Source organism: Hakea prostrata, chromosome 8 (genome assembly GCF_041222555.1).
Source record: "Hakea prostrata isolate BN-2017 chromosome 8, UWA_Hpros_2, whole genome shotgun sequence".
In the NCBI taxonomy this organism is placed as follows: domain Eukaryota; kingdom Viridiplantae; phylum Streptophyta; class Magnoliopsida; order Proteales; family Proteaceae; genus Hakea; species Hakea prostrata.
The window spans coordinates 53,503,644-53,516,958 of record NC_142607.1 but is presented as its reverse complement, the minus strand read 5'-3'; the positions used below and the strand labels follow the sequence as shown (position 1 = coordinate 53,516,958).

The 13,315-nt window shown below is 38.3% G+C and overlaps 2 protein-coding genes across 2 annotated transcripts; both read right to left on the bottom strand.

The window, feature by feature from the left end:
- Positions 1–265: 265 nt before the first annotated feature.
- On the bottom strand, positions 266–4,360 carry LOC149008619 (uncharacterized). Its single transcript, XM_089166495.1, has 3 exons — positions 3,806–4,360; positions 1,177–2,611; positions 266–1,085 (listed from the first exon to the last, which is right to left on the bottom strand). The coding sequence occupies exons 1-3, from the start codon at positions 4,125–4,127 to the stop codon at positions 908–910; spliced, it is 1,935 nt and encodes a 644-aa protein (XP_089022621.1). The 5' UTR covers positions 4,128–4,360; the 3' UTR covers positions 266–907.
- A 1,197-nt stretch (positions 4,361–5,557) lies between these two features.
- LOC149008618 (pyruvate dehydrogenase (acetyl-transferring) kinase, mitochondrial-like) lies at positions 5,558–11,739 on the bottom strand. The gene is made up of 6 exons (XM_089166945.1): positions 11,339–11,739; positions 10,061–10,319; positions 9,745–9,925; positions 8,919–9,066; positions 7,990–8,203; positions 5,558–6,311 (listed from the first exon to the last, which is right to left on the bottom strand). The coding sequence occupies exons 1-6, from the start codon at positions 11,585–11,587 to the stop codon at positions 6,253–6,255; spliced, it is 1,110 nt and encodes a 369-aa protein (XP_089023071.1). The 5' UTR covers positions 11,588–11,739; the 3' UTR covers positions 5,558–6,252.
- Positions 11,740–13,315: the final 1,576 nt, after the last annotated feature.

Here is a 13,315-nt window from a genome sequence, read left to right as displayed (position 1 = left end):
CATCATTCACTAACCAAATACCAAAAGATCAAACTTCAGTCTCTGAATCCATCATCAGCTTCATGGTTTTCAGCTACTTAGCTGCATCCACATGGTAGTAGTACACAACATTGTCCAAGAAAATGATCACCTGCAATCAACTTAACCATTAAAAAGGTGTATATGCATCCCAACTGCTGCCACCATCAAGATTATACCTGTCAAATACGTCATGAACTTCCTCAAGACAAATCTCTTATAGGCTCAGTGGTGGCTCTAATCACACTTGCAATGTTCTTCCTTTTTCCTACTTTATTTACTCACTGTGGGAATAGATCACATAATTGGTCCTTTGCACTTTAGTTGAGCGTTTGTTCGTCACTTGTTCAGAAAGTCGTTACTACCTGAACTAATCTCACCAGGAACTGGCTTGAAGGTTTATATTGCTGGCAGAGCTTCTGGCTGATTACTCTCTTTTGATAGGTTACATGCTACACGACCATGCTGAACCAACTCACTTGAAGGTTTATATTCCTGTCATACAATTTACCAACTCCACTGAATGAAGACAATGATGAAGCAACAACCCCTGAGGCAGAAGGTTAAATTGAACTCAATTGATGAAACCTTCAGAATCTCATAATGCTATCTGCCAGTGGAATGCTTCATAGGCCTTGTCGGTTCGGTAATGCATGCAGCACATTCATTGAAGTACTTGCCTTGCATTTTCCTGCTGATACCAACAAAGAACTCCACAAAAATTATAACTAAACAAAGAAGACAATGACATCCCTGATTGCTTGGTCCACCTTCTGTCATAACTACAAACTCACCCAAAATCACAGCTAGTACGAGACCCTCCTCTTATCCATATTGATACTACTTCTAACATCCAGGTTGGCTCAACCTGAAGAGTACCTCTCTGAAATCAAGCACTAGATTTTTTGGCATCAATGTCTGCAACAGTAATAGTAATTGGTTGCCAGCCTGATTGATGAGGGACAATCCACTTCTTATCGTCAATTGCCATATTCAATATCTTCAGTATATCACCCAGTACAAGATCTTTTAAACACAGGTTCCTTAGGACAATAGCTGCTTCATACCTGTTAGTAGAAGAGAAAAAGGAAGGGGGGGTTTCATCAGGTAAATAGTCGTAACAAGTCAAAAACAAGCTACCTAAGCAAAAAGCTTTACCTGCAATTTGAAGCCATCATAGCAGAGCGCCCAACCGAAGAAGCCAAAAATTTTTGGATTCCATCCCATATTGTTTTTGGCAACTGCCTAGGATTACCACCAATAGGGTTCACACACTTCCAAAGTTTCTCGTTCTTACGCACATAATACTGCGATGCACCAACAATTTGCTTCACTACCATTTGTTGTTCAATTGCATAGTCGAGGGCCTTCCTAACATCCGTATTTCGATGCTTGGGGTCTCCATAACGAATACAATCAGTTATGTTTGCTTCACTTGGTGTCATCTTATCATTTTTTAGGGTGTTCAGAGTGAGTAATATAACACCTATGAGGCCTTGGACATATTCAGAAGGCTTTGGGCATCCTGGGGTTCCCCAAACAGCATTAGTGGGTCCAGAGTTACTACCCATTGGAGAGGGAGCTGGGAAAGGAAATTCTGGCCCACGAGGAGGGTACTTATTGCCCAATTGATCATGGTAAAAAGGTGGGGTGTCATGCAACAAATTTCCATTTTGTGAAACACTTAAACTTGAAGGGTATGACTCCATAATAGAATTTGGCTTGAGCTCCCCAACATTTCGTTGTTGAAGACTACGATGATTGTGAACACTGGTAGATTTATCGGAAATATTCCCTTTACTAACATCAAAGACGTTTGTAGGCTGACCAGAAGTAAAGGGGGGCCCGTCAGGCCTTAGAGGAACTTGAGAAGATTTATAGTTGTGAGAATTCGGGAACGGATTACCCGGTGTAAAAGAATGTTGCATAGGGATGTTGTCTGGCCTTAACGTCGGAGGAAACTGATGCTGATAATTGCTGGGGAAATTTGAGGGGGCTTTATGTCTCTGGGCACCAAAGAATTCGTGAGGGGCTTCCTTGAACTGCTTTCCTTGTACATACCCAGGTTGAGTAGGAGTTCCATTGGTTTGACAACCTGGGAACCCAACTGGCACACTTAAGTTTCTTGATACATTAGGTTGAGTTTGGTTTCTCTGAATTGGCTTCCCTTTATATTTATTATCACCAATCCTTTCATTGCTGTTGAATTTTGAACTTCCAAATGCAGAGCTGTCAGAAATAGAATCAACAAAGTGGTTTAGATGTCCAGGGTCAGATACTTGTCTTTGTAAGATGTCAGAGTTTGTTAAACCGTTACTGCTAGCAGGCTGAAATGATACACCATTTGGAAGCGGCGGACCTCCAGCCAGAAGACTTGCCCAAAGCCAGACACTCCTTGCTGCAGCAACAAGCGGTGCAGATGCATTCAGTGGTTGTGCTAATAGAATGTTATATCTCCTCATACGCAACTGATGGAGTGCATTGGAGAAGTCGCGATCACCTGAAATCAGCAGATAAGTTGCTGGAGCAGGATTATCCACTGCCCAGAACAGCATATCCACAAGAATCTTCTTGTCACTGGCATCTTTGACACCTGATTCAAACAACACTCCAGTGACGAAGAGTTTTTACAAAAAATATACTTGATAATTCGGTAAGGTTAGCCATTAAAGAAAACAAAAGACCCCATGTTTGACAGAAATCCCTCGGTGGGCTACACTGGTGACGAATATCCAGGCATCAAATATTATTATAGCAGACTGACATCTAGAAATCAAGGCAAAAGGACATGGGCATATGCCGTGTAAAATATTAGAGGTACAAAAGAGCATAACAGACTAGAAGTCAATAAAAATAAAAGGAAATTTTCGAAATAAGAAAATCCACAGAAGCATTACAATTACACTCTATAAGTGACAAAAGAGGCTTAAGACATTTCATGAGGAACAGATAACAGAAGATTGGAAGTAAGACGAAATAATAAAGATAGATGTGAATTTGCCCCACTTAGTAAGACGCTAGCGAGGTACAGATATTTCAGTTGTATACAGAGAGACACACAAACAAGGAGAATATAGAGGATCAAAACATGAGAAATTGACACAAAAATGGAGTGGTAGTTGGACTCGTGGATTTAATTCTGTTAATGGGTTGGCATCCAAATGTGACTGTTTCCACCATCTATCAAATTATGTACTCACATGAGACCTCTATTCAGTATAGAGAAGAAAAATCTTGTGAGACAGGCCAAGAAATGTGCCTGGAACACATTTCCGCTGTTCCACCCCCACCACACATGGCTGATCTTGGAACAATTAATGTGCAAGATAGGCAAAACAAGAAGTTATGTGCCCAGATTCGACAATCATTCAACTAAGTTTGAAGGACCAGATCCAAATTTTTAAAAAGCTTGAGATACCTGAATTTGTATCAATCAACCAGGAAAAATGCAAACAAACGATAAACAAACACAGAATCCAGGAGTTTAGTCATCACACAAACAGTCAACGTACAGTCAAGAGTATGTAAGCAGTGAACTATAGTTGGTACGTCAGGGAACCGAACATCACGAAAGTGACAATAAAGCTCAATAATCGTTTTCACTACCCAAAAAAGAAAACTATAACAGTTCCGAATCCGATCCACAGATGAAAACCATAAATTGAAGCAAAACAAAGAAAAAAGAATCTTAAAGAAAGTCCATACAGATCTGTAGTCAAGATAACCGATCTAACAAAAAAATTAGGGATTTTCGGGAGTAATGATCCAAGAATAGAAAATAACATACCGGCTGGGACGTGATTAAGAGCGATTCCGGTGCTTGACAAGGCGTTTTGGACGTGTGGAGCAATACCGTGAGTATCCCCATACGCTGAAATAGAAACGGGACCGACATAGTTCATCTTGCTTAAAGCAGAGTTTATGTTCTGTGCGATCGCGTGTGGATCGCAGTTTTTTGGAACTTGGCAGTTCTCTATATCCCACCATACCGAGATCTTTGCCTTAACATACTGCTCCTCTGCTCTACCACCACCACCACCACCACCTCCTCCTCCTCCTCCTCCTCCTCTGGCGTCCATCATCGTCGCTCCACCACCTCCGGCAGCCATGTTGCAAGACTATAAAGATAATATACAGAAGGCCAGCGCACGATAGCGTTTACAGTCTCAGAAGTCACACCCACCCTCACCGCTTCCCACCAACTCTCTGTGTGAGTCGTTGTGTTTCTGTTATTAAATAAGATTTATGAGTTCGTATCTTTCTTTGCTTTTCTTCTCGTCTCTTCTCTTCTCTGGCAGTGGAGCGAAGAGGAACGGAGGAGAGGACAGTTACGAAATTAGGTTACAAGAATCGATTACATTAAATTTCATTTCTTCTGGTTGGGTTTTATAGAAGAAGTTGATCTTGGATCGGATGGACCATTCGGTCGGACCGGTTTGTTTTGGTTACTGGTCCAAGATGAGACTCTCGCCTCTAGTCTGGGTGATACAATGGAACGAAATAAAGGGTGGAATCCGGTTGGACCAATTAACGTGTATTGTGGGACAGAGACATGGTTGAGTCCAAGTACGGTCCTTTTCGTAGAAGACCAGTCGGTCATTGAAACGGACTTTTCGACTGAGAAAATTATAATTTTTGGACTTAACATTTTTTATTTTTTATTTTTAATATTTTTTTATCTGAGAGAATAAGGACAGACGGAAAGTGGGCGGAAGGAACATGCAAAAGTAATTGGGGACACGAAAAAGAAAAGTATACGTCGGTAACGCGTATGCTCCAATTGCAGAAAAGAAAAAAAGGCGATGACGTGGAAGATTTCTTTTTAACAAATGAATGCATTTTATTTTAGTGCTGCGCATTAGAATGCGCAGTCAGTGCAGATGCATGCAAGTTAATTTTTTTTTACAAATTAATGCATTTTGTTTTAGTGTTGTGCATTAAAATGCGCAGTCAGCGCAGATACATGCAAGGTCACAAATTTATGGGAGATTTAAAAAAAAAAAAAAGAAGAAGAAGTGATGTGAACATTCTTACCCAAAAAAAAGTGGACGTGACTCTAGATCACGTTTTCATAACAAGAAAAAGAAGAAAGAAAGAAGTGATGTGAACATTCTTACCCAAAAAAAAGTGGACGTGACTCTGGATCACGTTTTCATAACAAGATCACATTCTATTCCCTCGAAGCAAGGATTCAATGGGTCCCATAGACCTCGCCCCTACGAAGGAGTAGTATCAATGGAGTAAGATGACTTAAAAACAAAGGTTAATGAAATGCGCATTAAATGTGCAAGACCGTTAAGCCACACACACTATGTGTTGTCAAATCAAATTTCGGTCTTGACCATTGAGATTCAACGATCGAGATTCAATTTCGATCAAAATTTTGGAATTAACGATCCGAAATATCGACTTCACGGTCATGCGCATTAATCCAAGCAATTTCGCTGAATTAGACCAACCTGAGACAAGTTAAATGACTTGACTAAACCCCCTTTCTATTAGTTTCAAAGTTTTTGACACACTAATCAAGTACCTCACACCGATTTGACATTCCAAATTAGCATAGAGCTAATCTCTTGTGATCTTTTTTTCCTCTAGAAAAAGATGGCACTCAATTAGTTCACTAATGTTACTTGCAATTTGCAAGATGGACAATGCTTCAACCAAGAGATTGATCTTGAGAACCAATGGGGAACCAAGAACATTAAAGAACTTACCAGAGAACAAAGAGGAAGCATAAAGAAAGAAGAACTTGGTCATTCACCACTCATGCTATGTGGTTCAGTCCAACAAGCCAAAACTTCCAGCTTCTCCCAACTAACAATCTTTATAAACAAGACCCAAAGATTGTTGCTTAAACACACATTCCCTTTACATACTTGAGCTACATCCAATACTATCTTTTTCTGTACAATTCAAGTTTGCATGACAGTAGCAGTCTTTGAATCCCATGTTATGCTTCAACTGGACCAGTCAAACCTTCGAACCTCGAACATTCGAAAGATCATCACCAATCTTGTAGGTCATCCATGACATCCACTGTACCAGTCTCTTACATAGAAATTAATATAACCAAATCTCAGGCACCCAGATGTGCCTAAATTGAGTGTTCTGATGTACCTAATAAAGTAGGAATGGAGAGAAAAAAAATGCACAAGAATGCTGTGCCTCTGCTAATCTGAAAAAAATGTACCCTTCCCATTTCATATTTTTCTGAATAAGCAGGGTGTAGGATTATGGCAGGGGCTCTTGTGTATCTCCCAGACGACACAAATGAAGGTAGGCATCAGTTCCTGTACAAAACATCACAAATCACTGTTTTAGGATGTATTTAGATGTAAAGCATTAATAAAATACCTATAACAGCAAACTACTGTGTCATGAACTTTGGTAGCACGAAAAGCTTGTGTGGAGGTTTAATATAATTGAAGAGCTTCCTGGGATCTTTTTTTTATTGAAGCATGTTAATGAAATCGAGCCTGAATATCACTGCAATATGATGACCGTTAGGCATGTGTACCACATAGAGAAGGAAACCCAAATTCAAATTCAACACACCAAGCACCAGAATGAAAATCTTATCCAATAGGACTCCAAAGTTGGTAAGGATTTTACTTCCAAGAATTACAGATGTAAAAATTCAAATTTACAAGCAACTTTGAGTAGCATCTACACACCTTGACTAATCCTCAGGGGAGCATATATATTACACCCCAAGGGGATTTGGACTCTTGACCTCTTACTTATAAGGTGTAGGTCTCTGCTAACTAAGCCAAACCCTTGGGGTAACTAATTAGCTCCCTAAAACACTAGCCATTTGAAAATGTTATATACATCCTGTAAGGCACACCCTAACATTAAATTATCAATTTTACAGTTGAAATTCACTTTGATATCCTTCTTTTCTCAAAGGAAATATTTTTTTCCTACAGAATTACAATTAGAAACTTGTCCAATTCACCCTCAATACTTGCACAAAATTTGGTACACTGTCAACAGGGGAAAAGTTTAAAAGATGACCTAGGGGAATTTTCTACTTTTGTTTTGGGGTGGGAGTGGGGGCTGTAAGTATTTCCTTCAGGTTCCTGTTTTAAATCACTAGCATATCATAAAGCAATAAAAGACAAATCATTTGCTCTCCAAGTGGAATGTTAATGAATCTTTTCCATCTCTGTAGATCAGACAGCAGTGGTATCTAGGTGCCTAGATATGCAGAAAAATTACTCTAGGATTAAATAATAAACAAATATCGTGAGAAGTTACATTCAGTCTTAAGTGCACTGCAAATTACAGAACCTAGAGCAAGCAGTAGACAAACTAAAAGAAGATTCAGAAGATTTCCTTGAAAATCAACAACTACGTAAAATGTTAATGAATTTGAAAACTGTAAAACAGTGAAGATCAAGAAGTTCAGAAATATCAATTGAGCTTGAAATTGCATGACTTCTAGACCTCTATGATAATATTGTTACCACGATAGAAGAACAAAACTAATCAGTACCTTCTTTTAAATTTTAGTGATTTATCTAGTATCTACAATCAGTTATTTCTATACCTGTGGAATGGCCAAGACTTTGTATCAAAATTTGACACCCATAGCTCTTCCAAGTAACAGAAATTAAGCACACTGAGAATTTGAACTAGTGGAATATTCAAAAAAAAAGGTAACCATCACTCAATAGAAAGTATTTCAAATGCAGATTCAATGTAGGTAAATACAAGTGTTTCCAGCTGTGACAGAAAAGTAGTCCCCCCCCCCTCCCCCAACCTAACCAAAAGAAGAGTCTAAACTAAGTAGAATAGAATCACTTTCCCAGATATAGAATACCTTCTGCTGAAAGGAAAAGAGAGTAACAAAAAAGAAAGAAATTTAAACTACTAAGATTTTCACTGAATAAGCTACAACATAGCAAAATATGTTTTATGCTATAAAAAAGTAAAAGAGATATAAGGAAGACATTTTTTATTCACCATATCCTTCCATTGAAATAATTTGCAGGTCGCCTCCAAAATATCGAGCGTAGAGGCGGCTTATTGGAAGGCCATATCCATATCCAGCCATTGTCACCTTGTCAGTTGATACGAGATCTGATTGCTCATCCAATGGGTATTTTGCTGTACTATAAAGATATGTGAATATCTTGGGAAGGCCACTTCTTGCTATTCCACCTCCTTCATCTGAGATCTGCAATGAAGAAAATAAATTTACCAGGCATTAGAACAAATAGTAATATTTATATATATATGGATACTTACAGAAATATAACTCAACTCAACTAAAACTTGTTAACTATATGAATCTTGTCCCTTAAGGATATAAACTCCAAAAAGAATTTTTATATGCAAGAGGGAGAGGCAGAACTGGGATAGATCCACTGCTATAGCAATGCAGGTTGACCAAGAAGAACAGATCTTGAAAAATGTCTGCAACAATGATGTATCCTGATCTTGCATTGAAATTGATCATAGACAACTCCACATGAAAGTCTTCTTAAAACTTAACAGGGAAAAATAATTTTACACTGACATCACAAGTCCTTTTCTTGTAAGATATTGAAAATATATTCCAGAAACTTATTTAAAGGCCAGATGGTTCTTGTCCTTCATCTTAAGTTATGGAATGTTTGGAAGTCAAAACAAAACAATTGTCTACTGCATGGTATTTCCCTTAAACTAAAAGTCGTCAGTAGAAAGTTCAGCATATTCATAGAACTGACCACTTTAATCTAGTTGTAAAACAATACCAGTTTCAGAAATGTTTTCAAAGTTTCACCAGGACAGAAAGCCTAAAACAAATTATCCAGTACTCAACAAAATGCAACTCAATGCACCAACCATTTCCCTACTCAAATACATAGTTTGGAAGAATAATTTCCACATATCAGACGGGTGAAGGTTACCTTTATTGTAACATCCTCAATTCCATCAGCAACTATTATTCGAATGGGAGGTGCAACTTTGTCTGAATCCATAAATCTCTCTTGGACAGCACGCAAGGAATTCTTAACCAACTCAAAAACCATAAGATGCAAGTGTGTTGGAACATACCTATTACAGAAGCAAACAACATAAATATAGTACAGAATTGAAGGATATGGTTTCTGCTACATCGAAAAAATATTCAAATTCATCAAGTCTATTTGGAGGGATTAAACATCTCTATCATCTGTTCACAATTCCAAGAACCAAAACAAGAATGCATTTTTTCCACATACACCAAAGGATTGTTTATAAAATTTCCAATTGCTGGAAACCTAGTTCATGGATTCAATGATTGTCATGGAATTTCTAAACCAGACAAAAAATAGATTATCTAGTGCACTGGCAGAATCAACAGCATCTGTTAGCAGATTAGGTGACCTGCTCCAAATTCAAGTCAATAATGCCTGCAAGTTTAAAAGATGTTTTCTGAATCTGATTTTTTTTTTTTAACTTGCTATAGTTCAGGACCTAAACCATGCCCGAAAGACTTCCATTAGTATATCTTGTACAAAATTGTAATACCTTTCGTTGTTTTTCTCTATACTACAAATCCCCTATGCAACAATGAAAGTTAAATTTGTAACTTCTGGTAGACTTTACAATTAAAGATTAAATAGAATATTGTGAAAAGGAACAAGAAGCAAGAGAAAGAGTGACAAGGGAATTTTTTTATTTTTATTTTTTTGGGGGGGGGGGGACGAGAGGAATACTAAGCTTCAAACAAATGGAAGAAAAGGAACATACATGAAAGTAAAGTTGGGATCCCCATAGATGTTAATCTCAGGTGCACTCCCATATTCTAGCAAACAGACAGCATGAGCATCTTCGCTGGCATTTTGTGCTACCTCCACAGGGGACAATTTAGTATGTACATAACCTACACGATCAGGTAGTGGATTGGGATCATGTAATGCGACATGCTGCCCTGAGTTTCATCCACAATCCAAAGTCTATCAGTAAAGTTCATATAAATATGTCATGGGACCTTTTTTGGAGCATAAATTTTTTGACAAAAACGGAACTAAACTTGGTAAATAAGGATAACAAAGAAAAAGTCAACCAATGAGCATGCGGATCCCAATTCTCGACATGTAAAAACGATCAAGAAACTGATGAACCTCATCTGGATCTTCAGGCACGAACTTTGGTTTCAAGCCTTTCTTCAGTTGTTGAACACCCAAAGCCATCATAGGGACCACATTGTTGTGCCTCACTTTGATCATTTGAATCATCTGTGTGAAAGCCAACTCATCACTCATACCCTTGATCTCTGGAAAGCTTCGAAGATCACGAAAAGAATCCAAGTACCAATCTCGAACCTATAATAGAGATATTGTGACAATTCAAAATGAAATGATCTCAAACATTTTGTTCTAACTTATAATGTGCCATAGGCTAAATTGTTGGATCAACTACCCATAAAAAGGGGGTCTAAATTGGACTAGACCTTCCACGCACCACACAATTAAATCATCTCCCAACAACATATGGAATGAATGAAGCCAACAGACTATACTAAAGCTATCAGAAGGATGAAATCAATACAAAACATTGGAGGAACTAATATAACATACGAATGTAAAGAAATGCTGAACCCAATTGTATTCCATTTGTGAAACCAAAAAGAACTACATACAGTGTCAAACTTTATGTCTGCAGGGAAGTTTGAAAAGATCTAATGGATGGTCACTTTTATCTCTATCTACACTACGCAGAACAGGACCAGTAAACCCTGAATGTGAAAAATCTTCAGATTTATTCTAAGGTTCAGTATTTCTAGACTTGTAGCAGAGCAATTCTGATGCGCCAACTCAGACAATTATCTCTGATCAACCTATGGAAAAGCAGAAATTGGAAACCAGAATCACATAATTTTCGGGGTCAAGTAGCAAGGGTGCCTTATCCATCCAAGGAATCAGAAAATTGATGTTCCAATTGCAACCAATTAGTGGAATAACGCAAAGTAATTCAGATAAGGAAACTAAAACATAATGTGTCATGCACAGGTGGACAGGGAAGTCTGCACTAAATCCGTTCAACAACTCTGCCAACAACAAAGAGAACAAGTTGAGCAGGTTTTCGGACAGCAAAAAACCACAATAGGAAGCCCTTACAGCAGCCAAAAATCTCATGCAACAACCCACAAAAAGCCCTTAGTCAATCAGAAATCCAATAACCATTTAAAGAATAGCTACACTAGAAATAGATAATTCATGCAGAAAACTCCAACCCAAAAATGAAATTCTTGAAGTCAACTGCAGTCAAAGCACAACAACCAAAATGCCCACTCAACAAAATTGAGCTTGAGGAGGAAATACTGAACAAAATAATGAAATACCTTCAAAACAGCAGGTTTATCAGATAAGCCATAAGGCAATGTCTCAAGCTCAATGATTCTCCTTGCAATTCTTATGGGTAGCTCTTTATGAAGGAACTGAGCAGAAATAAGCAAGTTTCTGTCGGTGATTTTGGAACAAAATTCCGTCATGTATCTCAAGGCAACTCCAGTCTGTTTCATGGCACCCCACCTCTGTATCTCATCAATCAAAGCTTTAGATAAAGATTCATACACATTCTTGGCCGCCATGGATGATGAAGGAAGACCACCGAGATCCAAATATGTGAAGAACGGACATGCAACCACAGGATGCCAAGCAAAGTGTATAACGATGGAAGGCCACAGAGAGAGAAAGGCAGACAGACAGAGACGCTGAGGGATCAATTGAAGGGACGAAGTGAGACCAGAGTCACAAGACAGACGTTAACTGCAGAATAAAAAAGTTTAATAACCGAAGAATTAGGCGAAAGAATGTCGGAAAGGGGACATTTTTTGTAATTTTTTTTTAATTACGTTGATTAGGGTTAGAAGTTAGAATCTTAATCATACGTTTTATAATGTATTAAAAATAATAAATTTGTCGAAACTTCCCAGGAAAAAGACCAATAAGGACACGTGTTTTCCCATAAATCTAATTTATATAACAATAAACGCGGAATCTCCCTCCTCAATGGGACCATAAATCCACAATCGTAGATTCCATTTATCCTTTTCTTTTTGGGGGTTCGAATCCTTAGATTCCTTCTCGTTGGCTGAGAGAATAGATTCCAATTTCCATGTTCTCCTCGTGCGAGAACCTGAGTTATGCCTGATTCAATTTATTTATGAAGTGGTGATCGTTTGCCAGCACCAGCAGTAACTCCAACCCATAATTTGCTGGTTTTCTTTCTATATTTACGAAGGGCCCAATTAAATTTATATGGGCTTGAGCTTAGAAAGGCATCACAAACAAGTGGCCCACATAACTGAAGGAGGTTAGAGTTTGAATCCCCTCGGGGATAGGGCGAACCCCGCCTATTTTAATTATATAAAAGTACCCCCGAGGATGTAGTCGAAGTGCACGTAAACTGGTTTTGATGGAGCTCAGATCCTATGGCCCAAATGAACTTCAGATCCCCACAAAGAGAGAGAGAGAGAGAGAGAGAGAGAGAGAGAGAGAGAGAGAGAGAGAGAGGGCATTCCTCCATTTAATGAGTGTGGAACATCTCCCTTGATAGGAAGCACTCTATGCTCCTAGATCGTGTTACAACCACAAATTATGTGGGATCCATAAGTAAAAAATAATAAAATATAAAAAAAAATCCCATCATCATAACCATATGGACCCCTGTAATTTGTAGTTAATAGCTGCGAGGTAGCATAGAGTGCTCCCCGTCCAAAGAGATGATACAGACTCCCATTTAACATAATGCAGTACATCTTTCTTTATATATTCAATGCATAATAATTCGGAGAAAACAAAGTCAAATCAATGTCTAAAGGCCAAATTGGATTAATTGGGAACAACCGATCCAACACAATTAAGGACACCTACTTCGATCCACGCATTAATCAAAAACATCCGACAACTAAGTTCGGCTTTTGAAGAATGCTATTTTACTTTTGTTTCTAGGAGATTCAATCATGTATCGGATCACCTAGCAAGGAGGGCCAAGTTACTTTTAGGCATGACTAGTTGGCCTTTATCCACTCTCTTTGGCTTCAGAATCTTTGTAACTCTATTTCCTCGGCTTTGCCTTAATAAATTCGTCTGGTTTACCAAAAAAAATAAAAGTCGAACAAGATTTAAGCACAATAGTGTTGCTGCCTCCATCATGTTCTGCTTAATGAATAATCATTCAACTTCCACATTTCCATTTTATATAACAATTTTACTATCTTGAGAATATAATTCATGGATTCTCTCGAAATCACTATTTTCGTACTCTTAGATTCTGCTTCCATCTCCCATGTTGGCTCTTTGGGTTTTTTGGTGTT

Excerpts from the sequence above, each read along its gene's own strand:
- LOC149008618 (XM_089166945.1), bottom strand. The coding sequence starts at position 11,587 with ATGGCGGCCAAGAATGTGTATGAATCTTTATCTAAAGCTTTGATTGAT. Across the intron at positions 10,320-11,338 it reads ATAAACCTGCTGTTTTGAAG|GTTCGAGATTGGTACTTGGA; the intron begins GTATTTCATTAT and ends TCTCTATTATAG. Across the intron at positions 9,926-10,060 it reads TGGGATCCGCATGCTCATTG|GGCAGCATGTCGCATTACAT; the intron begins GTTGACTTTTTC and ends GATGAAACTCAG.
- LOC149008619 (XM_089166495.1), bottom strand. The coding sequence starts at position 4,127 with ATGGCTGCCGGAGGTGGTGGAGCGACGATGATGGACGCCAGAGGAGGA. Across the intron at positions 2,612-3,805 it reads TCTTAATCACGTCCCAGCCG|GTGTCAAAGATGCCAGTGAC; the intron begins GTATGTTATTTT and ends TGTTTGAATCAG. Across the intron at positions 1,086-1,176 it reads ATGATGGCTTCAAATTGCAG|GTATGAAGCAGCTATTGTCC; the intron begins GTAAAGCTTTTT and ends TTCTACTAACAG.